The following is a 27,238-nucleotide window of genomic DNA, read 5'->3' as shown; positions in this document are numbered from 1 at the left end:
GAAAAAGAAAGAGACAGACAGACACTGGTACTTTCAGAGAACCCCATGCAGCTGTTTTTCAGCTGTCATGCCCCCATCCTCAGGCCTGTCACCTGGCAGGGGCTGGACAGCTCCTGAGATGCCCATAGTGGTAACCGTAACCCAATCCCTAAACTGTTAGCTCTTGGCTCCCTCAGGAATGGTTGACATTTTTCTTGGCTGAGACCCAGAATGTGCCCTGACTGAGTCGAATTTGTGCTTATCACAAGGTGCTGATTAGGCCGAAGTAAAGTGACAGGTGTTTGAAGATGCTGAAAGGGTAGAATTCCTGTCCCTGAGCAGAGCAAGGGTGAAGAGATCCAGTGCAAAACCCACCACTGTCTTTTGTGCCAGCTGGGACTAGCAGTCCTTGCCTACAGTGTTTTCCCTTTCTCACAGTTAAATGAGCTCGGCTTCGTTTTCTTTCTAAAAATTAAAACATAATGAAACAAGTAATTTATGTTCATTATGAAAAAATAAGGAAGGAGGGAAAAAACACTGTAATCCCAGTGCCCGGAGGAAAGAGCATATTAGGTTATATTCTTCCATTTTCTTCTCCAATATGTATAATCAAGGAGCATTATTTTTAAAAGCATAATAAAGTCAGTGGAAAATGTAATAATTTTCCATAAAAGCCTTTTATTTTTCCCTTTATTCAAGACAGTATCTAGTAGTTATATCACACCTCACAGTTTATAAAATATTTCTACTTGCTTTTTCATAGTAATTTCTCACAGTTACTAGAGAGAAGTTAGCATTATTTCTGTTTTGCAGTTGAAGAAACTGAGGCTTAGAAAATGTAAGTGATTAGTCCAAATTCAAGTAGCTTACAAGTAACAGAGCCTCAAATTCACGTTTTCTGATTCTTAAGTATCAAGCTTTATCTACTGAGCCACGACTGCAAAAAGAATAGCTTTAGAAACACGTATATGCACCATTGGTATTTTCCACTGGAAACTTGGCGTCATTCATCAGAACCCTGAAGAAAATGAAATTTGCTCCACCTTCCTGAGTATTAATAGAATTACCTGGAGTTTTTGATACATCCAAGGTGATTAGTGATGAACCAGAATATACAAAGAGGCTGAGGATTATACAATTGGAATCGGATATTTGTTTATGTTACCCAGGGCAGGTATTTTGTTTATAATATTAGGTGTATGATTTAGTTATCTCCAAGTAACTTGGCCAGAGTTGGGTAAGACTTTTATATTTTATTTTCATTTCCACACAAAAGAAAATATCAAATTCCTTACTTAGGTCAGGAAAAGCACAAAGGAACACTGCCTTCTATACTTTCAGTCTAGCCAAAAGAGAAAAAAGAAAAAAATTGAGGAAAAAAATAATAAAAGAAGGAAGAAAAAAACCCAGTGGAGCACAGACAAATAATTCCAAGCTGGTATACTGCTGTCATGAATTCCCAGTATATTGGGGAAGCTGCCAGAATCTTGCTTCTCAGGATGAACTGTTGCCAAAACGTATCATTTGCAAAAGCCGTAAGAGCCAGAGAGCTTTTTCCTCCTTAAAATAGCAGTAAAGGCAAATAAAAGTCTAAAGATAGTAAAATTAGGTAAACATTTTTAAAATATGTTCTATAAAGCACTAAAAATATTGCCTACTCTCTCTAGTTTTGCCAGCATCCAGGTTTTGAGGACAGTTAACTTCTAAAAGTAGTATCCCATTGAAGAGAAAAGTCTTTTGAAAGAAAAAGTCATATTTTTTAAGAACCAAAAATAGAAGGAGAAAGTGTTGGAATAAATTGATTGGTTGATTCATTCACACAGTCTTTCATAATTAGTTATTTACCGTATTCCTTGTGCTATGCTAGTCACCAGACTTAATTACAAGGATAAATAAGAGGTGCCCCTAAGAAGCACACAGTTAGTGGGGAGAAAGGCCCACAAACAGATGGTTGAGACTCAAGGAGGCTGATGTCACCCCAGATGTTCTGTGCAGGTTGCTATAGGAGAAGAAAGAGAAGGGAGCTCATGACTGCCTAGGGAAGTTGGGAGCTAGTCTTAAAAAAGAGCGGACATTTGAGCTGGGTCTGAAAAGATGAAGAGAGGAAGGAAAAACATTTACCACGTGCCTCCTGCATACCCAGCATGGTGCTAGATACTCTGATAATTCCAAGAAGAATAAGACCCAGCGGGAAGTGCAGGAGGGCAGGCACATAAAGAATTCAACATAAAATAATGTTAAAACATGATTATAGAGCAGTTGTATACAGTTCTATTTAGAAATCAGAAAACAAGGCTCCATGTAGACTGCTTTCTTTCAGAGTAAGGAGTTTAAAGGCAAAAAAATGAGAGTTGTGTTCCATATCAGGCTCTTGGAAAAGGGTGTCCATGCATATAAGCACAACCAGATAAGCCCATTTTAAAATTTTGTTAAAGATTTTAGCAAGGACCTTAGCAGGAGACAAATGTATCAGAGTTTGTTTAACCAAACCTTAATGGTTAAAGAACAGTGTCTTAGAGTTGGAATTGCTGGATCCATGAGTAGGTCCATTTTAAGGCTTTGATACTTTTTTGCCAAATTGCTGTCCAGAAGGATTGTGCCAGTGTCCACTGCCACCAGCTCTATGGTGGAATCCTGTTTCCCGTTTATCCTCCTGGCACTGGCTGTTCGGATTTTTACACTTGTGGATTTTTATACCTTTTGTCAAGCAAGTAGCAGTTTCTCATTGTGGTTTTAACTTTAATTTTTCTTCTTAAAAGTAACACCAGCTTTTTGTTATGCTAATTGGTTGGGGGTGTGTGTGTGTGTATGATTGCTGTTTGGCAAATCGCCTATTTATATCCTTGACCTGTTTTTCTATTGAAATTATTTTTTCTTATTCATACATAAGAATTTTTTCTATATTGAATGTATTAAACATCTGTCTTAAAATATATCGAATGTGGCCAGGCACAGTGGCTCACACCTGTAATCCTAGCACTTTGGGAGGCCGAGGCGGATGGATCACCTGAGGTCAGGAGTTCAAGACCAGCCTGGCCAACATGGCGAAACCCTGTCTCTACTAAAAATACAAAACTTAGCCGAGCGTGGTGGTGGGCACCTATAATCCCAGCTATTTGGGAGACTGAGGCAGGAGAATCGCTTGAGCCCAGGGGGTGGAGGTTGCAGTGAGCCGAGATCATGCCACTTCACTCCAGCCTGGGCGAAAAAGCGAAACTCCATCTCAAAAGATGAAAGTATATATATATAGTATTGAACATCTACCTTAAGTGCTATCCACTTTTAAACAACCATATCTCTTTAATTTTTTAAAGTTTGTCAATGGGCTTTTAATTTTGTCCATAGTAGTTTTACAGTATAGAAATGCTAATTTTTAAGTGGATAAATACATCAATGTTTTCTTTTATGAATACTGAATTTACATTATTTATCACCCCTAAGATTTACATATAAATATATAAAAATACATGTATATTAATATAATATATACTAGTATTTAAAAGCTTTCAAGTTTCACATTCAAATTTTTAGTTCAACTGGAATTATTTTTGTTATGGTGTTTTATAGGGAAGAAAACAATTTTTTTTTTTTTTGAGACGGAGTCTCGCTCTGTCGCCCAGGCTGGAGTGCAGCGCCGCGATCTCGGCTCACTGCAAGCTCCGCCTCCCGGGTTTACGGCATTCTCCTGCCTCAGCCTCCTGAGTAGCTGGGACTACAGGCGCCCGCCACCGCACCCGGCTAATTTTGTTTTGTATTTTTTAGTAGAGACGGGGTTTCACAGTTTTAGCCAGGATGGCCTCAATCTCCTGACCTCGTGATCCGCCTGCCTCGCCCTCCCAAAGTCCTGGGATTACAGGCGTGAGCCACTGCGCCCGGCCAAGAAAACAATTTTTTAAAGCTATTTATCCAGTTATCCAAACGCCATTTAAAAAGTAATCCACTGTTTTCCCACAGCCTCCAAGTGAGACCTTTGTCATATACTCAAGCCTCATATGTGCTTGGATCTCTTTCCAGATGCGCTCTTTTGTTCTGTTAAGCTACCAGACTATTTGAATTATTGAAATTTTATAATAGTCATGTTCTTTTGCTGTTTGTTCATTTAAGATCTACTGTGTTTTTCCTTCATATTAATACTTTATAACTGATATATCAAATTCTACCTAATTATCTCACTGACATTTTTATTGACATTTGCCTTAAATTTCTAAATCACTTTGGGAAGCATCAATTTCTTTTCAGTATCATGTTGCCTACTTAATATGTGACTCCTCCTGTGTACCCAAGTCCTCAGTCAGGCTGTGTGATTCCGTTAGTGGGGTCTGCACACCTACTGTTGAGTCCTGTATTAGTCTGTTCTCACACTGCTCTAAAGAACTACCTGAGACTGGGTAATTTATGAAGAAAAGAGGTTTAATTGACTCACAGTTCTGCAGGCTGTACAGGAACCATGGCTGGGAGGCCTCAGGAAATGTATAATCATGGCAGAACAGTGAAGAGGCAGCTGGCACCTTCTTCACATGGCTGCAGGAGAGAGAGAGTGAAGGGGGAAGTGCTATACGCTTTTAAACAATCAGATCTCATGAGAATTCACTTACTATCATGAGAACAGCAAGAGGGAGCTTTGTCCCCCATGATCCAATCACTTCCCACCAAGTCCCTCCCTCAACATGAGATACGGGTGGGGATGCAGAGCCAAACCATATCAATTACCTTCTCAGGTACTGGGAGAAAGCACGTTTCTCACAGCAGCTTGCTCTCCCCTTGCCAGGTTCTGACCACATCCGTGAGAAAGATGGACTGTGGGCTGTCCTTGCCTGGCTCTCCATCCTAGCCACCCGCAAGCAGAGTGTGGAGGACATTCTCAAAGATCATTGGCAAAAGTATGGCCGGAATTTCTTCACCAGGTGAGCCACAGCCCAGCTAGGGTACAAGGTAAAGCGGGGAAGTGGGCAGAGAGAATTCTCATGCATCCACAGCCTCTCCTGTCTTAAGTGATAGTAAAACCTAATTCATCCAGCCTCTCCCAATTGGAGACTTTAAAAATAATTTGGTCAGGGATGAAATGAAGTCAATTTTTATGTCAGCCATAAAGAGTGAGGCTTTAAAAATGTAGCTAACATAATCAAAAGAATAAATGCTTTATAAGCATTTTAAATGTGCCCATTGGGTGGACATGATCATAACATTGGATTTGGATTCAGAGAAATGGATTAGAATTTTATTTCTTCCCCTTACTAGACTGGGGAGCCATTTAGCTTTTCTCTGTACTCAGTTTTGTCATCTGTAGAAATGGGAATAACAGTCCAGCTGTTGAAAGAATTAAATGAATAATGAGTCTGAAAATGTTTTGTAAACTCTGGGGTACTGGAAGCCTAGAAACTTTTTTTCATAAATTATAGAAACAGTTATGCTTAGTCCACATCAACTTTTCTGCCTTGTGAAATAGGTCCCCAGGGGCTATATGCTTGTCAATATTTCTTTCATTTATTCAACAGATATTGACTGTATACCCGATTTCCATCGGGTACATGGAATTCAGCAGTGAACAAAATACTTAGAATACTTAGTAATTATTCTTTATCATGCATACTTCTATTTTTAAAAAGCATTCAAAAATTTGTTGACAGTAGTACTTTTCACTAATTCCAATTTGCCTTTCCCCCAGTTAGTGTAAAACTCTAAGAATTTTTCTGAACCTCAGTATTCCAATTATAGAAAGAAAATATGATAAAAAGGATATTAGATGAATTGTTTATGTATAAGAAATGAATAGGTATAATTTCTCTGGACCTCAGTTGCCTGTTCTACAAAATGGGTGAGTTAGACTAGACAATTTAAAAAATATATCCCAGATTTTATAGTCCATGATCTCTGGATAGCCAAGAAAGAATTCAACTAAGTAAATTAAGCTCCTTAATCAGAATTCTTTTATTAACTTTGGACGAGTCCATTGATCTCTTTCTGTCTCACGTTATTCTTTTGTGGAAGGAATAAGTAATAACTATCTGACACCACACAGTAGCCCTGGGAACCAAGGCAAAAAAACCTCTAAATAACAGACGGAAAAACCTGGTCATTCAGAACAGCAGTTATGAACTCTCTAGAATCTAAAGTATCATAAAAACAGGGCCATGTCTGTTTTTGTGCCCTAAGCACACAACTTATAGTAGAGACTGCATAAATATGTTTTGAATAGATAAATGAATGAGTTAACAGGTGAACAATAGCCAGAGTAGAATAAGGTTAGGAGGGGTTGTTCAGAGAAAGGGTCACACCCTTGAATTAGTCACAAACCTCCATATAAAAATGATTTTAACATATTTTTATTAATTATCAAATTAACTGCTAACCAAGGATTACAAATCAAGTCTTTAGTACCTGCATTTATGATTAGTTAAAACTCCATTATACTTTCCACTTACTGAACAAAAGTGCTAGGCACTTTTGCATGCATTGTCTCACTTTAGCCTCAAAACAGTTATTGATAAGGTAGCTGAGATTCTGAGAGATAGGGCAACTGGCCCTGTAGTCACACAATTAATAGCCAATAGAGGCTGAATTCGTAGCTCATCGGTCTGATTCCAAAACCCAGACTCTTTCTATTCCACCCCTCTGTGCCTAGGGTTTAGAAAACATTTCTCTGGAACACCCAGAGGTCAAAAATGTAAAGCACAAACACCTGGTTGTAATTTCTTGTTGTTTATCATGTTAACTGGGGGAAAGAGCTGACTTTAAGATTAAGGGGACTGTTTGGCCTTTGATTCATAGAATCCTGGAGCCAGAATAGGCTGGCCTTAATTCCCCGGCATTTCTCATGTCTCAGAGGTGTCATCTTGCATATATCGTATCTATTTCACGATTACAAATAAACATAGACTCTGCTATCTTGAGCTTCTAAAAAATAACTCTCAAGAGGGTATATGCCACTAGGTCAAGAAAAGCCACCTGTACAAGTCTTTAACATCATAAGAAAGAAGTCAAAAAGAATTCTTGAAGGAAAACTCATCTTCATAGAATTTCATTTGTGATGCACGTTTTTCCTTGGCCCTTTTTCATCCACACTGGGCCTTCTCTGTCAGGGTGAACCTAAAGGACCTTGGACCAAAATCCACTCCCACTGAAAGGAAGGAGGCAGAACTTAAAATAAAACAAAACTAAAAAAAAAAAAAAAAAAACATTGAGAGAGCATCAGGATAAACAGCTGATGCATTTGGGGCTTGATACCTAGGTGATAGGTGCAGCAAACCACCATGGCACATGTTTACCTATATAACAAGCCTGCACGTTCTGCACATGTATCTTAATAAAATTAAATTTAAAAAATAAAAGAGGCATTTTAGGTATAAAGAGTCAGTGTTTGGCATCTTCATCTGGTCGGTGAAAACTTGGCCCTGCTTTGGGAAACTCTTGTAGAGCTGGAACTCTCCTTAGTAAAAATCTCAGCAGCCTAAGGCGGGTCTCAGGCTGGGAGCAGGCCCTGCATTCACCCTAGAGAAGCCCAGGGAGCTTGGAGAAGTGCCTGAGTCACTTGCTCCTTTCAAGGGAGCTCTCCAGAGATAACATTGCTTTTCATTTTACGTCCTCAGGATGTGGTGATTAAACGTTAGATAGCATCTTTCAAAAGCCTTTGAAACCTCTTAGAGCTTTATTCTGTAGAAATGCCAAGATGGGTGTTTTCTGCTTATTCAGAAGCTCGTAACCCTTCCCTGAAATCCTCCAAACCCTTCCTTTCATCCCTGGCCTGTTCCATCCCCAGTGACTGACAGGCCTGTATTTTTCTTTTTTTTTTTTTTTTTGCCAGCTTCTTCTGAAGTTAGATAGTTTTGGGGGAGGGCCAAACAAATGGTGAAGAAAGTGCTGACTGATAGGCCTTGGTGTGATCTGCAGTCAGCCCGTGGGTCTCAACTTCGTGACTTCTTCCAGGTATGATTACGAGGAGGTGGAAGCTGAGGGTGCAAACAAAATGATGAAGGACTTGGAGGCCCTGATGTTTGATCGCTCCTTTGTGGGGAAGCAGTTCTCAGCAAATGACAAAGTTTACACCGTGGAGAAGGCCGATAACTTTGAATACAGCGACCCCGTGGATGGAAGCATTTCAAGAAATCAGGTAGAAACAGACCTGTGTGTAAGTGGGGGAGAGACCTCAGAGCTTCATCTCTGACATCTCAAGGCAAAAATGAAAAAGTTCCTGTTGGCCATTTTTCTTTTGCTGCCGTGTTTTTCTAGGGTGGCTGTTCTTACCTGGTTTTCTACTATCCCACGTGACTCTCACATGCACTCGTTGGGACAGTGGTTTATGCCCTGGTTCTATGCACTGTCCGGTACCCTCATTCTGGGATCCTTAACCTGAACTCCAGAGGGATTTTTGCCAGATATATGTAAGATGATGTGTCCATTGTACATGCAAAAAGGAGCCCCAGAATCTAAGAAAGAGGGAGAACTGTGGGAACTTAGATATCAACTCCTCTCTTTTCTGTCAGCAGGTTATAGCAGAGTGACAGCATGTAAGTGGCATTATCCTTATATGTTTCTCTCATATGTTCTAATTTCTAAAGAAGAGAAAAATAGATGAGGCATTCCCAGACTTAGAAACGTTGCATCATCATTCGCAGCACATGACTGGCACCCCACCTGACACAGCAGTACCTGGCAAGATGCCACAGTTTAGGACCCGGAGCATCTCTAGATGTGGACAGGATTGTTAGTGCTTCCCTTACTGCATACCGGGTACCCTAGGCTGCAGGCTGGGTCAGGCTTTCTCCCAGCTTCTCACGCCCAGGGTTCTCTCACCTCTGCTTCTGTTGGCTGTTTTTGTCACAGAGTAGACTCATCTCTCGTAATTCATAATAGAATAAAGAGGGGGATGAAAATTCTATTACAACTTCCCAGTTTACTTTTTTCCTATAGACCCAGATTTTTGGCCTGGTCCTTGTCAAGGCATCGCATCGGGTTCAGAAGGGCTGGGCTGTGGGATTTACTGGAAGCTTCCCTCTGGGGAGTAGGCAGTGAAATGGATGGATGGGCCACAGCGACCCTCAGTGCCTGGAGTCTCCCCTCCTCAACTTTTAGCACAAGTGGTTTCTCATCCTTGTGCTTGTTTGCCATCTTTGAGAACTTTGGGTCCAGTTTGGATGATTGTAAATTATGCCTGAGGTAATTAGAAGAGAGACCTGTGGTTGAGGAAGAAAGGGATGTAGAAAAGGAGAGAGTGGAGCTGAGGGATGGCAGAGTGGGACAGACGTTTGTGTAATTAAACCCTCAGAGACAGAAGGGAAATCCAGGAAAAGGAAATGCCAGCCCTGCAGTGCATCTGGCATCTGCCCGGAGGGAGGAGAAGTGCAAAGGCGTGTATGGGCGGCAGTGGCCTAAGCTCGAGGGCTGCTCTCTGTGCTGTAAAGAAAGCAGCTGCCACACTTTCTGTCGGCAGAAAACCCAAGCATTTCGATGTGAGACCAGATAGAAGGGAAAAATATGATCCAACATATGTAGATAGAACCTCTGCAATTTAGTGAAAAGAATTTTAGAGTCTTCAAGTTGAAGCTGTGGGGAAAGGAGACCAACCTTGGTGTGTTTCTACAAAGCGAGAAATGGTTACTGAAAATGGACCGTATGCTTCCCGTGGTGACTAACTGCAGCATGCCTTCTGTGTATTTCTTCTGCTGTCTTCACTAATCAGAGCTAATGAATAGCACCATTAAACACCAGATGGGGATTGGTGACGAACAGCAGGTGAGGAGCACTGTCTTTCTGGTCAGTCTTTGGCGTTATGCAAGGTTCTCCTTTTTACGGAGGATGGGTAGACTCATAAAGACTGAAGAGTCCTCAGGCAACTGTCTGGCCCAGCCTTCTTTCCTCAGGCTGGGAAATATCTGCCCCAGAGATCCCACAGTTTTTTCCCCAAGTGAGAAGATAATTGATGTCCAGAGATACTGCTGGGGAGAAAAAAGGAGGGCAGCAGAGAGAAGGATGGGCTTGGCACTGCACACGGACCTCGCTTTGAGTCATCAGGGATTAGCAGGAGATTGGCCACTGGCCCCTGCTTGGTAGGTTGGGAATAGCCAGTCTCTGCCATTTGGGACCTCTGGCTTCCTGTTCTCTTTTGAGGACCTTTGCTGGTGGTTTGTAAGAGTCCTTCCCCTCATCTGCCAGAGACCTCTTCTGCTCTGGTTTCAGCTCCTTTGGTCCGTGTTTCCCTCTTGATCTGGGGGTTTTTTTTTCTGCATCTAGCAGCTTTATGTGCTTCATTATTAAGCTTCAAACTGGAATGGTTAGTCCATAAATCACAGGGAAGTGGGGAGAGCAGGGAAGCCCTCACCTCACCCAGCATCACTGAGGTCAGGTCTCCCCTGACCCTGGAAATGCTTCTCCCCCCATAGCTAAGCCCCCATCAGCTGGATGCAGAGAGGGTGACGGAAGGCAGGCTTACGAGGGGCAGCTAGTGCCATTTATCAAGGATTTAACTCTCCAATTGATCATGTATGGATGAAATTACATCACCAAATAGACCCCTCATAATTTGCCAGCCTTCAATCTCCCAGCATATGGGGAAAAAAATCTCTGCTTATATTTTCCAGGGCTTGCGGCTCATTTTCACAGATGGTTCTCGAATCATCTTCCGACTGAGCGGCACTGGGAGTGCAGGGGCCACCATTCGGCTGTACATTGATAGCTATGAGAAGGATGTTGCTAAGATTAACCAGGACCCTCAGGTAATGCCCAGTCCTGTACCCTGGTTAGTTCATTCTGTTCAAGGGAATGATGGTTTGAGCCTGTGTTTCAATGCCTACTTCTCAAATGACTCAACAAGGTACCAGCTGTGCTCACTTACCTCCATGTTTCTTTCTCCATGTCCGCAACATTACAGATAATAATTTATAATAATAAAAACAGGGAGGCTGAGGTGGGAGGATCACCTGAGCCCAGGAGGTCAAGCCTGCAGTCAGCTGAGATCACACCACTGCACTCCAGCCTGAGCAAGACCGAGACTTTGAATCAAAAAAAATAAATAAATAAATAAATAATAAAAATAAACAATTTTCTGAGCATTTATGGTTTGCCAAGCTCTGTTGTAAGCCCATTATGAAAATATACTCATTTAATTCTCAAATAACTTAGACTGTTTTTCTCCCTGCTACAGATAAGGAAACTGAGGCACAGAAAAGTTAAGCAACAGTTCATAGGTTTACATGCCTAGAAGGATAACTAGTCTCTCTCTCTTTTTTTTTTTTTTTTTTTTTTTTTTGAGACAGAGTCTCACTCTGTTTCCCAGGCTGGAGTACAGTGGCACAGTCTCAGCTCACTGCAACTTCCACCTTCTGGGCTCAAGCAATCCTCCCACCTCAGCCACCTGAGTAGCTAGGATTACAGGCACGTGCCACCATGCTCTGCCCATTTTTTTTTTTTTTTTTTTTTTTGTAGATGGAGGTCTTAGTACATTGCCTAGGCTGGTCTTGAATTCCTAGCCTCAAGTAATCTTCCTACCTCAGCCTCCCAAAGTGCTGGGATTGTATGTGTGAGCCACTGCACCCAACCCGGGATATCTGATCTTTAAGTCAGCCCTCATCTGGTGTTCTGCTCTGTCACCAGCCTTTTGTTGCTTTGTTTGGTCTGATCACCTGCTTGGGCAGAACACACACTGGTTCTTAGATTTGGTGAGGGACAGGAAGAGGCATAGTTTCATGTGTCTTCACAGAACAGTCTGCAGACCTGCAGCCTGGTGAGCTGGGTTCCTCAGCCATTCCCCAAAAAGTCTTCAGAAGTATATCAGAGTAAGGAGGGACTCTGGGAGCAAAGGGTGGGACAGTGAACTTGAAGGACAACCCCCAAAAATGGAGGAGCCAAGGGGAAGCAGTAAAGTGCAGGAGACAGTTTAAGTGTTTTTCACAACCCTCATCTCAACCAGAGCTCCATAGCTAGAAAAAAGTTGGGGAAGTGTTGTGGTACGTTAGCCCCTTCTCAGTGATTCACAGCATACAATGCACCATAAAGGCTCCAAGAATTCGGACATGGTGGCCTACACCTGTGGTCCCAGCTACTCAGGAAACTGAGGCAGGAGGATCACTTGAGCATAGGAATTCTGGGCTATAGTGTGCTATGCCTGTAGGGTGTCCACACTAAGTTTGGCATCAATATGGTGGCCTCCCGGGAGAGAGGAACCACCAGGTTACATAAGGAGGGGCTAACAGGCCCAAGTTGGAAACAGAGCAGGTCAAAACTCCCATGCTGATGAGTAGTGGGATCGCACCTGTGAATAGCCACTGCACTTCAGCCTGGTGACATAGCAAGACCCCATCTCTAAAAAAAGAAAAGGAAAGAAAAAAAGAGGGTGCCAAGAAGACTTGCAGTAAAGGTAACTGTTTAAATAGCATTTACTGAAGGACATTTCTCCAAAGAAAATATACAAATGGCCAACAGGTGGTCCACATCACTAATCATCAGGAAAATGAAAATCAAAACCACAGTGAGCTGTCACCTCACACCTGTTAGGATGGCCATTCTCAAGAAGAGAAAAGATAACAAGCGTTGGCAAGGATGTGGAGAAAAGGGAACCCTCAGACACTATTGGCGGGAATGTAAGTTGGTAGAGCTATTTTGGAATAACCAAAAGTATGGAGGTTCCTCAAAAAGTTAAAAATTTTTTGGTGCTACTAATATATGATCCAGTATCCCTCTTCTGGATATATATTCAAAGGAACTGAAATAAATATGTCAAAGAGATATCTGTTCTCTCTTGTTCATTCAGTATTATTCACAATAGTCAAGATAGAGAACCAACCTAAGTGCACATCTACAGATGGATGAAGAAATTGTGAGATATATGTGTGTGTGTGTGTGTGTGTGTGTGTGTGTATACTACAGTGGAAAACTATTCTGCCTTAAAACAACAAAAACCAAAATCTTGCCATCTTGCCATTTGCAATAACATGGATGAACCTGGAGGACATTACGCTAAGTGAAATAAGCCAGACACAGGAAGGCAAATACTGCATGATTTCACTAGTATGTGGGATCTAAAAAAAGTGAAACTCATAGAAACAGAGTAGAAAGGGGCTTACTAGGGGCTACTGGATGGGAAAAATGGAGAGATGTTGGTCCAAAGGGTACAAAATTTCAGTTTTGTAGTACGAAGCAGTTCTAGAGATGGAATGTACAACATGATGGCTATAATGAATAACACCTGAAAGGTACTAGGGGCGTAGATCTTAATTGTTCTCACTAGCACCACCACAACAAAAAAGGTAAGTAGGTGACAAGATTGATATGTTAGTTGACTCTAGTAATCAGTTCACTATGTGTTTGTATATCAAGACATCATATTATATACCTTAAACATAAACAATTTTTATTAAAAAATTAAAAGTAAAATAAAATAAATAGCATTTGCCATGCTTATTTTTCCACAAAGCCTTTTTTCTTCTAACACCTAATTAAAATCCTGTGAAACTCATTTGGAAACCCCTGGCAAAGTGGTTTTGGGCAAAGATTTTGGGGTTAGAGAGCTCTTGTTTTAAATTCTATTCCTGCCACTTAATAACTGTGTGTCCCTGGGTAAGTCGTTACAATGTTATGAGTCTTGGTTTTCTTGTCTGTCAAATGGCAAAGTAATACCTACTTCATCCAGTTGTTACTGGGATTTAAGGAGATAATAAATGCAAAATGTTTAAACACTGTGGTTGGCATATATCATTAACTTTTCAGAATAAGCAGCTCTCATAGTTATTTTAGTCTAATTTTAAGCATAACATAAAATTTGCTATTATAGCCACTTTTAAGTATACAGTTTAGTAATGTTGTACATATTCATATTGTTGTCCAACGTATCTCTAAAACTTTTTTTCCCCAAAACTAAAACTCTACACCCATTGAACAGCGCCTCCCCACTTCTCCCTTTTCTCAATCCCTGGTACCACCTTTCTCCTTCCTGTGTCTGAATTTGACCACTGTAGGTACCTCACATGAGTAGTATAGTTGCTTTTATTACATAAAGCAGGAGATGAGAGATTGCTTCACTTTTACATTTTTTCCAGTGGGCAGGCCCCAGTTTCAGTCATCACCAGTACCCTGTTGTGTTGTAGGCATCCCTAAAACTTCATCCAAAGGCAATGGGGTCTGCATTATAGAGACTTAATAGCACAAGAGAAAAGGAAAAAGGAAATTGTGTTTACTTGTCTTTTGATCATCAAGATAAATGCTTGGCACATGGTAGATTCAAAGAATGAAAGAAATTTGTTTCCTCTGAACCACAGTCCTCGGGAGGTGGGATGGCAGTGAATGGTGTGAGGATCCCACAATGCCCAGGTGTATCACCATCTAGCCGGGGAGCTGCCTTCCCTTATTCTGCAGCTGCTAGGCCATCAACACTTTGTGGGGACTGCCCAAGCCCTAAGGGGAATTGCACGTGGCAGTTTCAGCAGGTGGAGCTGATTCTCCTCATCCAGGTATAATGAATTGGTGGAGATTTAGACAAGAAAAAGTAGCAGTCAGCAGTAGAAAATGTACTACTCCTAGCTCTGCTATTGAGTCATTTAGTCAAATTACTTCACTCTTTGGGTATCAATTTTCTCATCTGTAAAATGGGCAGTTCAACTAGATTATTAGTTGTTTTTTTTTTTTAATATTGAAAGCATTTATTTACTTAAGCAATACAATTCTTTTTTTTTTTTTTTCTTTAAGCAAGAAGTAGATGTGGGGAGGGGTTGTTGCATTTTTAAAGATTCCCGTATTAGGCTGGGCACAGTGGCTCACGCCTGTAATCCCAGCATTTTGGGAGGCAGCAGATCACCTGAGGTCGCGAGTTCAAGACCAGCCTGACCAACATGGAGAAACCCCGTCTCTACTAAAAATACAAAATTAGCCAGGCATGGTGGTTCATGCCTGTAATCCCAGTTACTAGAGAGGCTGAGGCAAGAGAATCTCTTGAACCTGGAAGGCGGAGATCGCGGTAAGCCAAGATTGCGCCATTGCACTCCAGCCTGAACAAGAGTGAAACTCTGTCTCAAAAAAAAAAAAAAGATTCCTGTGTTAGTCTGTTTTCACACTGCTGATAAAGATATACCCGAGACTGGGCAATTTACAAAAGAAAGAGGTTTAATTGGACTTACAGTTCACGTGGCTGGGGAAGCCTCACAATCATGGTGGAAGGCAAGAAGGAGCAAGTCATGTCTTGCATGAATGGCAGCAGGCAAAAGAGAGAAATTGTGCAGGGAAACTCCTGTTTTTAAAACCATTAGATTTCATGAGACCCTTTCACTATCATGAGAACAGCACAGAGAAGACCCACCCCCATGATTCAATCATCTCCCACTGGGTCTCTCCCACAACACTTGGGAATTATGGGAGCTACAAGATGCGATTTGAGTGGGGACACAGAGCCAAACCATAGCAACCCCATTGGGTACAGTGTGGGAAAGAAAGTGGAAGATATACAAGTGGATGTGGAGGCACTCAGTGCTCCAGGTAAGAGAGAGGATATTGACTTGGCAAGAGTTACAGCCGGAGAGTGGAGAGAAAAGGGGGCCGTGGAGAGAGATTTAGCGGAGAAAAGTCACTTAGGCCTGCTCATGGACTGAGCATGGGGAAAATGCAGAGGAAGATGTCAGGAGCAACTCCTACTTGTTCACTTTACATGAAAGACAGTAGTGTTGATCCACTGAAATAGAAACTGCTGGAACTAGGTATTGGGGGATATAACATGTGTTTGTTTTTGGACTTCTGGAGTTTGAGGAGCCTTGGAGACCTGGAAGTGGGCAGTCAGACATATGCTTTTGGAGCTAAGCATCTGTGTTTAGAGGAAGTGATGGAAAAGCTTCTCTCTATGTCTTCCTCAGGTCATGTTGGCCCCCCTTATTTCCATTGCTCTCAAAGTGTCCCAGCTGCAGGAGAGGACGGGACGCAGTGCACCCACCGTCATCACCTAAGAAGACAGGCCAGATGTGGTACGTCCCTCCACCCCCGGACCCATCCAAGTCATCTGATTGAAGAGCATGACAGAAACAAAATGTATTCACCAAGCTTTTTAGGATTTGACTTTTCCACTAACCAGTTGACGAGCAGTGCATTTGCAAGGCACTGCCAAAGAAGATGCCCTTGGGAGCTATGAGGGAAAGAGGACCTGCTGGCTTAGATCAATCTCAATTCCTTTTCATGCCCTTCTGCATTGCTGCTGTGTGGGTATTTGTCTCCTTAGCATCAGGTACAGTTTACACTACAATGTAAGGTGCAGATGGAGCATCAGCAGCGAGCAAGGCCATTCTTCATCCTTAGGATGTGGCAATGAAATGACGGTGCAAATTCCTTTCTCTTTCGTGAATCTTTCCCCCCATTTCCTGTTTACATGTAACCCAACAAAATGCAATTTCTGGTGCCTTCTGTCCAATCAGTTTTTTCCTCTGAGTGAGACGTACTTGGCTACAGATTTATGCCTTGTTTTGCGACATTGTCCCATTCGCACAGATATTTTGGGATAATAAAGGAAAATAAGCTACAATTGCTTGTAAACTTGTCGTCTTTTTTTCTTAACTGCAAAGTACTTTTTTGATTTTAGGAAGAAAAACGATTTTTTTTTTTTTTAGAAGGAGGGGAGTATTGTATTTTGTTTTCATGTCCTAGCCAGAAAATGAAACGGTCTCTGGGCTAGGTTGCAAATCCTTAGACTCAAGAATTGTAATTTTTTTTATTGTCCTGAATATTCTAAAAAGTAACATAAATTTTAAGAGAATTGTAATTTAAAATCTTAGCAGGGTCACCTGAGCTCTGGATTCTTCCAAGGTAGACAAATCAAGCTTGACATGGTTAACTTGGAACAAGGGAAAGGAAGAGTGATTTTCCTCTTCCTAGTGCTTCAGTAGCAAAGCACTGGTACGTGCTCTGCAGTACTGAGATGCCTTGATGCTTATTGAAGGGAGGCAGAACCCTCAGAATCTGAGAGCAGAGTTACTGGCATGTGGCCAAAAATCTAAGCCCACTGGCATCTTATTCAGCTCAGAACACTTATATTCCATCCACAAATATATTATAGTTAAAAGCATAGACTTGAGAGCCAACAGACCCAAGTTTGAATCCCACTTGAGACCTTGAGTGACTTTTGAATATCATTATCCTTAAAGTGGGGAAGAAGATAGTTCTACCTTTATGAATTGTTGAGTACCTTAAGTGAGTACATCTGTGTAAAGCAGTGAGCACAGTATCTAGTGCATGGTATGTTGTTAAATAAGTGAAAACTAGGATTATGTTTATGATCCCATTTTTAGATTTTAAAGTACTGTATATACAGGAAAAACGAAAACTATAACACTAATATTTGTAACACATTTTACATTTCCAAGGTACTTCCACAAAGTCACCTTGCCGTATGGGCTATTCCAGAAAGTCAGCCCAGCTCTGTAACCTTCCCCTACACAGTGTGGACTCCCTGGCACAGGTGGCAGGATCTTTATCTGGGGTAAGATTTCCATTGTTGCCAGCTCAGCAAACTGTGCTTTGACAATGATGACAATGATGGGTGTGGTGGTGATGAGTTTGTCTGGAACGTTAACCCCATGCCAGGCACAATTCTGAGTGCTTTCCGTATACTCTTTATCTTCCCGACAACTCTGAGGTAGTACCCTGAATATTCCCATTTTACAGATGAGGTTCAGTTACTCACTCAAGATCACACTGCTGGGGAGTGGTAGATGCCCCCAGACAGTGCAGCACCAGCCCTACACAGTTCCAACCACTTCAGATTTCTTCTACGGACTGGCTACTTCTAGGCTACACCTAACATGTGGAAGAAAGGTGTGCAAATGCCGCCGTGCTTAACGCATTAAAGGGGGATACTATCTGCTCTGAATGCCAAAGACTTTGTTATTTTGGCATTAGATTAGCTCCTGCAGAGATCTGGATATCTGGATATCTGGATGTATCAGTCAGCCTGGAAATATGTATTGACCCACATTAAGTGTGAGGTGCTTGGGAAGAAGAACTGTATAACAGAGTCCGTGCCGTCAAGCTGCCTGTAAGACTAGCTGGGGGAATCAAGTCTAGCACAAGTAGAAACTGTATGGGATAAATGTTATGAGTTGTATAGGCAATACCTACATATTCTCCAAGCACCTATTCTATCTCAGATGTTGGGCTAGATGCTTTCCAGTAACCCTTGAAGCGAGACATTATTCTTCTCGTTTTCGAGTTGAGGCAACTGAAGCTCAACAGAAGCTTATTAATTTGCCCCAGGTTCTCAGCTACCATGTAGTGGAACTAGAATTCTGACCCTAAGACTTGTTCATATTTCCTGACCCTTTTCTGCCTCCTCATCTGTTGAATCAGCTGCGGACGCTCCCAGTTCTGTGGCCCCTGGAATGGCTTCAAAAATTTCCTCCTCCTCCTCCCTGATCATATTTCAACTGCTTTCCCTGCCTCCACTTGGCAACAGCTTGGAAGTTAAAAGCTCAGGGGAGGAAGAAGGAGGTGGCCGGAGCCATGGGGCAGTGGAGGTGGGTGTGGGTAATAAGGATCACTGTCTCTCCGCGTGTGCCCCAGGGAGCGCGGGAGAGGAGTCCTGAGAGGCAGGCAGCAGCACCCAGCCAGGCTTCCCCGCCTTCCAGCGTTGATGTGGTCTGTGAGTCAGGCTTGTTTTCTTTGGGGTGTGGTGAGAATTTCAGTGAGAAAATTGGGTTGGAACTATTTGGGGCCCAATTCTGAAATTCCACTTTTCCTCTCCCTCTTGACATTCAGCTGTTCTCTCAGAGAAGCAGTTTCCTGTTCAGCGATATACCCCAGGCCTACACAATGGCCAGGCTCCCAGTGGCTGGGCTCTGCCTCAAAGGGAGTGAAAGCAGAGGCCAAGCTCACTGTGGTTCTGGGGAGTGTCACCTCCTTGGCCCTTCGAGACCAGGCTTGGGGACAGGGTACTTCTGCCTCTTCTGCCATGCTGCTTTCTTCCACGTTTCTTGTTGACTCATTAGAAGCTGGCCTTGCTTATAAGAATTCTCCAGAAAACATATTACCATGAGTAAGAGGTGCCTTCCTTGTGTTTCTGCATTCCGAACCCCTCAGCAGAAGGGGTTGGATATGAGTATAATAGCCTTCATGCAGGACTCACTGCATGGCCCCTGGGCTTTGGCGGTGGCACCCCATGGCCTTCTGGCCTTCCTACTTGCCCCTTCTGATCCATTCTCCACACCACCAGCTAAGTGCTTTTTCAAATGTTGAAGTGCAGAGGCCTTTGTGTAGCCTCCAGGCCCGTGTGACTCGCCTGCCTGTCGCTTACCTGCCCGCTTACCTACCCGCTCCTCTCCCTTTACTCTCAGCCTTGCATTCCAAGCTTCAGTCATGGGGAACCACAGCAGCTCCCTCCTGCCTCCAGGCCTTGGAAGCTCCTCTTCTTTCCACCTGAATCACCTTTCCCCTCCATCCCACCCTCCACTACATTCTCCACCTTTCTCCGCCTTTCCCCTCTATCCCACCCTCCAAAACATTCTCTGCCTTTCCCCTCCATTCCAGCATCTGCCGTATTCTCCCAACTCCTACTTGTTCTTCAGGTCTCAATTTAAACATCGTTTCCTCCAAGAAGCGCTTTCTGAGCCTCCGGTGTCTGGTTTGGGAGCTTTTTCTGGTTTTCCTATCACCTCTATTTCCCCCTTCGAGGTGCCTATCCCACTCTATGTTCCTAACCTGTTTACTTCCATTTCTTCTACTGCCCTGGGAACTCCTAGATGGCAGAGACTGCTTTTTTCACCAGTGTTTACCCAGGATCTAGGCCTGTGTCTGGCACATAGCAAAAGCCTCATTAAATATTTTCAGAATGAGTGAATGAAATCTACTAGTTGCACAGCAGAGTGTTTCATTATGTGGGATCTCCCTGACCTATGAGGCAGGATTATCTCAATTTTACAGGTGACAAGTGATTTGAGCAACTTCCATAGCTAGTCACTGGCTAACCAAGAACTCTTTCAAGAAGTGTTAGAGGCTGTAAGTGAGAAAACACCCAGGAGAGGGGGGCAGGAGGGTACTGGCAACAGATGGGAGTTATGTGTCATGGTCACTTTGAAGAACATGTTTAATTATTTCCCACTGCTACAAAACCAATTGGGGTGTATACTTGGGGAAGAGTTCTACTGAATACAGAAATGAATTCTTTAAGGAATAGAATCAATAAAACCAGCCTCAATCCCCAAAGCCCCCCTCTGAGCAGATTCATAGAAAGGAACCCACGATGGGTAAAGTGGGTACCCTGGCACTGGGTGTCATGCTGGCAGGGCACACAGCATCTATTTCTGGAAGACTGAGAGGCTCTTCCCAGTTCTCATTATCAGAACAAGAAGCATTCCCACAAGTCGGTGTGTCATTATCCAAAACAAGTGAGGTCACTGGCGGGAGCATGTCTCATGTCTGTCTGATCATCCTATGGAAACTGTGGAGGGCTTTGGTTTGGTTTTCACCAAATGTGAAAGCTCCACCTACATCCAGTAAGTTGTCATTGTGGGTTTGGGTTAATAACTATTTTCCAGAAAGCGTGTCTTATGTGATTCACTGAGTGCAGCTCTCCAATTAACAGAAAGGCTAGTTATGAGTAGCAATCTCTTTGCTTCTCTTGATGGTGTCATTTCATAAAAGCTTCATCTTCATTGGTTTCTGACTTCATTTTCACGTGATGGTAGGAGCGCTATTATTATCCCAGATAAAGAAATGGAAGTTTTGAGAATTTATGTGATTTGTGCGGAGTCCCGTGAATGATGAAGGAGAAAGCTGACCAACCACCTCCAATCACCCTTGGAGGTTTGGATTTTTTTTTTTTTTTCTGTTCAACCTTTGCTGTATAACAAAGTACCCCAAAATCTAATGGTATTAAACTTTTGCATGATTTTATGATGCTCACAGATTCTGTAGGTCAAGAAACCAGTCAGGGCACAGTGGAGATACAAGCTTGTCTTTGCTCCACGATGTCTGAGGCCTCACCTGGTATCTTTGTCTGTTTGGGCTGCTATAACAAAATGCTATAGACTGGTTGTTTTGTAAACAGTAGAAATTTATTTCTTACAGTGCTGGAGGCTGGGAAGTCCAAGATCAAGGCACCAGCAGATTCAGTGTCTGGTAGGGGCCCACTTTCTAGCTCATATATGGTGACTTCTTGCTGTGTCCTCCTATGGTGGACGGGGCAACAGGTCTCTCTCAGGCCTCCTTTAAAAAAGACACTAATCCCCTTCATGAGGGCTCCACCCTCATGACCTAATCACCTTCCAGAGGCCCTGCCTCCCACTGCCATCACCTTGGGGATTAAGATTTCAACATGAATTTTGGGAGGACACAAACATTCAGACCATAGGCTTTGGTCCTAAGTCCCCAAATTTCATGTTCTTCTTACATGCAAAATATACTCATTCCAACCCAACAGCCTCAAAACTCTTAATTTATTCTGTCATCAACTCAAAAGTCTGAAGTCCAGAGTCTTCTCTAAATATCAGCTAAATTAGATATGGGTGAGGCTGAAGGTAAAATTCATCCTGAGGCAAATTTGCTCTCCAGCTATAAACCTATGAAATCAAACATGTTATGTGTTTTCAAAATACTGTGGTGGCACAGGCATGGTATAGACATTCCCATTGTAAAAGGGAGATACAGGAAAGAAGAGGGGTTACAGGTCTCAGGACCCAGGTCTGAAAGCTAACCGGGCCAACGATGTTAAATCTTAAGACTGAGAATAATCTTTGGTTTGCTATCCAACCTGCTGGGCTCACTGGGGCAGGGAATGGGACCTCAGGCTCCAGAATATCCTACCTCCATGACTCTGCTAGGTGCAGCTCATGCTGCAGCTCTCATGGGTTTTAGTCAAGTGCCTACCCTTCTCCTAGGCTGAAATCACACATAGGTGACTCTACTGATCTGACAGCAGCTCTACTAGACATTGACCTAGTGGGGACTGTGGTGGCCCAGCCTTCTTGGCAGCCCTCTGCCTGGGTCACACACCTGAGGCTCTGGGTAGCTCCATCCTTTGAAATCTTGATGGAGGGAGTAATGCCTCCTTGGCTTGTATACTCTGTGTGCTGGTGGAGGTGGCATCTTGTGGACACTCCCAAAGTTTACGCTCTGTGCCCTCTGGAGGAGCAGCTACAGAGTACCACTATGCACTTGAACTCACTAGACCTGAACTTGGGGCAGCCAAAGAGCTTGGCAAAGAGCAGAGCCTTGAAATTGTTCTGTTCCCCCAGTCCCTTGCAGTCTGGACCTGTGAAGTAAGGAGCAGCCTTGATGATCTCCAAAATGCCTTCAGGATTATTCCATTGTCTTGCACAATAGGTCCTGGCTTCTGTTTAGATGGGAGTCTAATCTCCCTATTGTCTGGATGAATAGCTCCTAGCTTTGATTGAGATGGCCCATCTGAACTAACTTGGCCACACCCTTCATGTTCTTTCTCAAACAAGCTTTCTGATTTTTTTTTAATATGGGTAGGCTGAGAATTTTCCAAATTTTTACGTTCTGCTTCCCTTTTGATTAACAGTTTCATTAACTTTAAATCATTTCTCTCTTCTCATATTTCACTATAAGCACTCAAGAGAAGCCAAACAGCACATTTATACATTGCTTGGAATTTTTTCAGTCAAATATCCAATTTCATTGCTCACAAGCTCTACCTTCTACAAAACACTAGAACATGAACATAATTCAGACAAGTTCTTTGCCACTTTATAAGAAGCATGGCCTTTCCTCCACTGTCCCATAACATGTTCTTCATTTCTGTGTGAGATCTTATTAGAATGGTCTTCACTGTCTGTATTTCTGTAACTGCCCGATGGGTTCAGTTTGCCCCTGCCTAGACAGAGCCAATTTCTCAAGACAGGGGAATTGCAATAGAGAAAGAATAATTCTTTCAGAGCTGGCCGTGTGGGAGATCAGAGTTTTATTATTACTCAAATCAGTCTCCCCAAGCATTTGGGGATCAGAGTTTTTAAGGACAACTTGGTGAGTGGGAGAAGCCAGTGAGCCAGGAGTACTGATTGGTCAAGTAAGAGATGAAATCATAGGGAATTGAAACTCTCCTCTTGTGCTGAGTCAGTTGCTGGGTGGGGGCCACAAGATCAGATGAGCCAGTTTATCGATCTGGGTGGTGCCAGCCAATACATCAAGTGCAGGGTCTGCAAAATGTCTCAAGCACTGATCTTAGGAGCAGTTTAGGGAAGGTCAGAATCTTCTGTCCTCCAGCTGCATGACTCCTTAACATGATTTCTAATCTTGTGGCTAATTTGTTAGTCCTACAAAGGCAGTCTGGTCCCCAGGCAAGGAGGTTTGTTTTGGGAAAGGGCTGTTGTCATCTTTGTTTAAAACTATAACTATAAACTAAGTTCCTCCCAAAGTTAGTTCAGCCTATGCCTAGGAAGGAACAAGGACAGCTTAAAGGTAGGAAGCAAGACAGAGTCAGTTAGGTTAGATCTCTTTCACTGTCTCAGTTATAATTTTGCGGAGGCAGTTTCTTTTCTACCAATGTTCTGCCCACATCCATATAGGTATTCTGTAAGAAGACTGAAGCTCTCTCTACAGCTCTGCTTTTTTTTTTTTTTTTTTTGAGAGTTTTGCTCTTGTTGCCCAGGCTGGAGTGCAATGGTGTGATCTTGGCTCACTACAACCTCTGCCTCCCAGGTTCAAGCAATTCTTCTGCCTCAGCCTCCCAAGTAGCTGGGATTATAGGTCTATGCCACCACACCCAGTTAATTTTGTATTTTTAGTGGAGACAGGGTTTCTCCATGTTGGTCAGGCTGGTCTCGAACTCCCAACTTCAGGTGATCCACCTGCCTCGGCCTCCCATAGTGCTGGGATTACAGGCATGAGCCACTGTCCCAGCCGAGCTCTCCTCTTTTTCTAAGCCCTTACCAGAATTGCCTTTTATAGTTAATTCGTGGTAATGTAAGTATTTTCTAGCATGCAACTCAGAATTCTTTCAGCTTCTGTTCATTACCCAGTTCCAAAGCCACTTCCATATCTCAGGTATTTTTTACAGTAGCACTCCTACTTCTCAGTACCAATGTCCAATCTTGGTCTGCCTGTCTGCTATAACAAAACATCATAAACTAGGTAACTGACACAACAGAAATTTATTTCTCACAGTTATGGAACTGGGAAATGTAAGATCAAGGCAGATTTGGTCTCGTGAGGACCCATTCTCTGGCTCTGGTAGTGCTGTCTTGCTACCTGTCCTCACATGGTGGAAGGTGTGAGGGGTCTTTCTTGGGCCTCTTTCATAAGAGCACTCGTCCCATTCATGAAGGCTCTGCCTTCATAACCTTATCACCTCCCAATAGGCTCCAGGTCCTAATACCACCACCTTGGGGCTTAGGATTTCTTTTTTCTTTGTTTTTGAAATGGAGTTTTGCTCTTGTCACCCAGGTTGGAGTGCAGTGGCACGATATTGGCTCACTGCAACCTCTGCCTCCTGAGTTCAAGCAGTTCTCCTGCCTCAGCCTCCTGAGTAGCTGGGATTACAGGTGCCCACAACCACGCCTGGCTAATTTTTGTATTTTTAGTAGAGATGGGGTTTCACCATGTTGGCCAGGCTGGTCTCGAACTCCTGACCTCAGGTGATCTGCCTGCCTTGGCCTCCCAAAGTGCTGGAATTACAGGTGTGAGCCACCATGCCAGGCCAGGATTTCAACATATGAAATTCAGGGAGACACTCATTCAGACCATAGCACCTGGAAACACTGAAACAGCTGGGAATAACTCAAATAGCTAGTGCTAGAATCATCTGGAGGCTTCTTCACTCATGTCTAGTATGACTCAATGTCTTGGGTCAGCTGGGATTGTCAAATCTCACACCTGCACATGACCTCTCCTTGTTGTTTGGGTGTCTCACAGCTTGGTGCTGGCTTCCAAGTGAGTATCCCAAGAGCAAGTACACTAAGAGGGTCCAGTGGCAGCTGTATTTTCCTTTCCTTCCTTTGGAAGTCATGCAGCATCACTTCAGCCATATCCAATTGATTACCATCAAGTCGTTCAGCCCAGTCCAGATTCAAGAGGAGGGGAATTACCCTGTACCTCTTGTTGGGAGTGTGGCAAGGTCATATTGCAGAACAGTATGTGAGATGGGGGCTAGTGTAGCCATTTTTGGAAAATACAGTGTCACAACAGGATTCCTATTCTAAGCATTTCATCTCATTGGAACTGTGTGATATATGGCCTTTTGTGTCTGTGGAGCTCTTATTTTAATACAAGGCAAATGCCCCTAAACTAAGTGCTTTGCTCACTATACCTTCATGAGATGAGTACTGTAATATCCCCATTTTACAGATGGGAAACACAGAAAGGTTCGATAACTTGCTCCAAGTCCCAGCTAGTGAGTGGTGGAGCCAGACTTTGAACCCTTGTCCCTGGCACTGCTAAACTGTATGCAAATGAATGTCTTTTAGTGATAGGGTTTAATCTCCTCTATCTACAGTAAGAAAATGGAAGTCTATGATGCATTCATAGCTATTTATTGAGCCCCTACAATGTGCCAGACACTGCTACATCAGAGGCCACAGATTAGGCAAGAAGAAAGGTAATTAAACCAATAATGGGAATTCCCGGCACCAGGCATTGGGATGGAGGTCTCTGTGCATTGAGAGCTGTGGGAATAGAGGGGTGAAGGCATCTGTTCAGGGCACACAGCCCAGGGCCTGAGCCAACCTTTCTGTCTCTGCCATTAGCAAACACACCCCCAGATGTGAGCTCTTAGGGTTCATTGCCACCCTCCTTCAATGCCCCTAGGGCCTGCCTGGGAAAGGTGCCTCGCTTCATCTGGCCTGTCAGGGTCCAGGCAGAGAATCCTGCCCTGGCAGTGGCTGTCAAGGCCCTGCCTTAATCTCTCAGGTAGGCAAGCAGCTGCTTCCTCCGACTGCAGGGCAGGGCAGAGCTGCCAGCCCAGTGCTTCTGGCACACTCAGGGCCTTTCTCTTCTCACAAAGACTGCTGTGTTGGATCTGTTTTTCTAAGTCAGATAGTTATTTGATTTCCACCTTAGATCTCAGTGCCAGCATTTAGCGTTGCCAGCCTCACCGCCACCGGCCATGGTGCGAGAAGGAATTCGGGTTCCTGGAACATGGTCAGAGAATGCACTCCTTCATGCAGGTGGGTGGAGGTCAGGAGTGGCTTCCCACACCAGCGGTCTAACACCTGCCTGACTTGAAGGGGTTCTGGTGTCAGGAGGAGCTCAGGCTGTACTCGGCCATGTCACCTCTGTAAGTTGCCACAGACTGTAATGAAGACCAACCCAGAACATGCTTCTCATTTGTCTGTTCCCTCTGTCTGGGTCTAGTAAGCCGAGCCAGGGCAAACAGAGAGGGCCATCATCCGTGTGGGGTCATGCCTGGATGTGAGGTCATTGCTGGATGTGGGGTTATACCAGGATGTAGAATCCCAAGGCCAGGCTGGGCCTAAGTGGTGGAGAAATATTGTTAGTGGGGGCAGCCAGAGCGTCATAACCAAAGGGGACCCCAAACTAGGTTGAGAGGGAGGCAGGAGATCTGAGCCAGACAATGAGACAAATATGAGGGCTCTGGCTGGCTCAATTCAGGCCACAGGCAGGAAGGAGAATCATGAGGACAGAAACCAGGAGGGTCAGAAACAGATTGGGAGGGGGCCAGGAATGGCCAGGTAACTGGCGGCCAGCTAAAGGTGAAGGGCTGGCTAAAAACACCAGCTTGGGATTGTGGGCATGCGCTCAGTGAGCATTTTCTGTAGGGGCTTGTGCATCCTAGGCGGAGGGTCTCTCTCCGGAGAATTTGTATGTGTGTTTCTCGCAGATGCCTCAAGGGTATAGCTAGCCTGGAACCCTTTTTAAAGTTAATTTATCAGCTTAGGGATTACAGGACCCCGCAAGTGGAAGGAAATGTAATCCCAAACCCATGAGAATATTCATGTTTAGAAAGTCCCAAAGGAGATGACTATTCTACCCAGAGCCCAGGCCAAGACACAAATGATCTCTCCATGGTGATGGGTACATTCTTCCCCCTGGTCCATCATTTCATCATTTGCTGAGATGCTCAGCTCTAGGTGGGATTTGGGTAGTGGAGAGAAAGGATGTCAGATCTAAAACCCATGTTATTTAGGCCCAAGACCTTGTCTTGTTTCCCCATGCGACTTAAAATCCAAATCTCTTGGTTACCTAAGAACTTTCTTTTTTTTTTGAGACGGAGTTTTGCTCTTGTTGCCCAAGCTTGAGTGCAGTTGTGTGATCTCGGCTTGAGAGAAGAGAGAGAGACCCTCTCATATTGTTTTATATTGTTTTATACTCAGAAAAAGAAAGAGAAGCG

The 27,238-nt window shown here is 43.5% G+C and overlaps 2 protein-coding genes across 10 annotated transcripts in view; both read left to right on the top strand.

Moving 5' to 3' along the window:
• Positions 1-16,465, top strand: part of PGM1 (phosphoglucomutase 1) — a 66,118-nt gene extending 49,653 nt beyond the window's left edge. For 3 of the 4 annotated variants that reach the window (XM_077950331.1, XM_077950272.1, XM_015140604.3), the window contains 4 exons: positions 4,748-4,883; positions 7,903-8,086; positions 10,554-10,688; positions 15,807-16,465. In XM_077950331.1, the coding sequence (XP_077806457.1) occupies positions 4,748-4,883; positions 7,903-8,086; positions 10,554-10,688; positions 15,807-15,896 (545 nt within the window). In that variant the 3' untranslated portion in view covers positions 15,897-16,465. 4 annotated transcript variants of the gene reach the window in all.
• Positions 16,466-18,415: 1,950 nt separating this feature from the next.
• LOC144332973 (uncharacterized) overlaps positions 18,416-27,238 on the top strand; it is an 85,903-nt gene continuing 77,080 nt past the window's right edge. For 5 of the 6 annotated variants that reach the window (XR_013401262.1, XR_013401265.1, XM_077954767.1 and 2 more), the window contains exon 1: positions 18,436-18,577. The gene's annotated coding sequence lies outside the window, so the exon portion shown is untranslated. Of the gene's footprint in view, positions 18,578-27,238 lie in introns of all 6 variants that reach the window. The other variant, XR_013401266.1, reaches the window with a different exon arrangement.

Source organism: Macaca mulatta, chromosome 1, assembly GCF_049350105.2.
Source record: "Macaca mulatta isolate MMU2019108-1 chromosome 1, T2T-MMU8v2.0, whole genome shotgun sequence".
Lineage (NCBI taxonomy): Eukaryota > Metazoa > Chordata > Mammalia > Primates > Cercopithecidae > Macaca > Macaca mulatta.
This window is presented reverse-complemented; position numbering and strand designations above follow the sequence as displayed.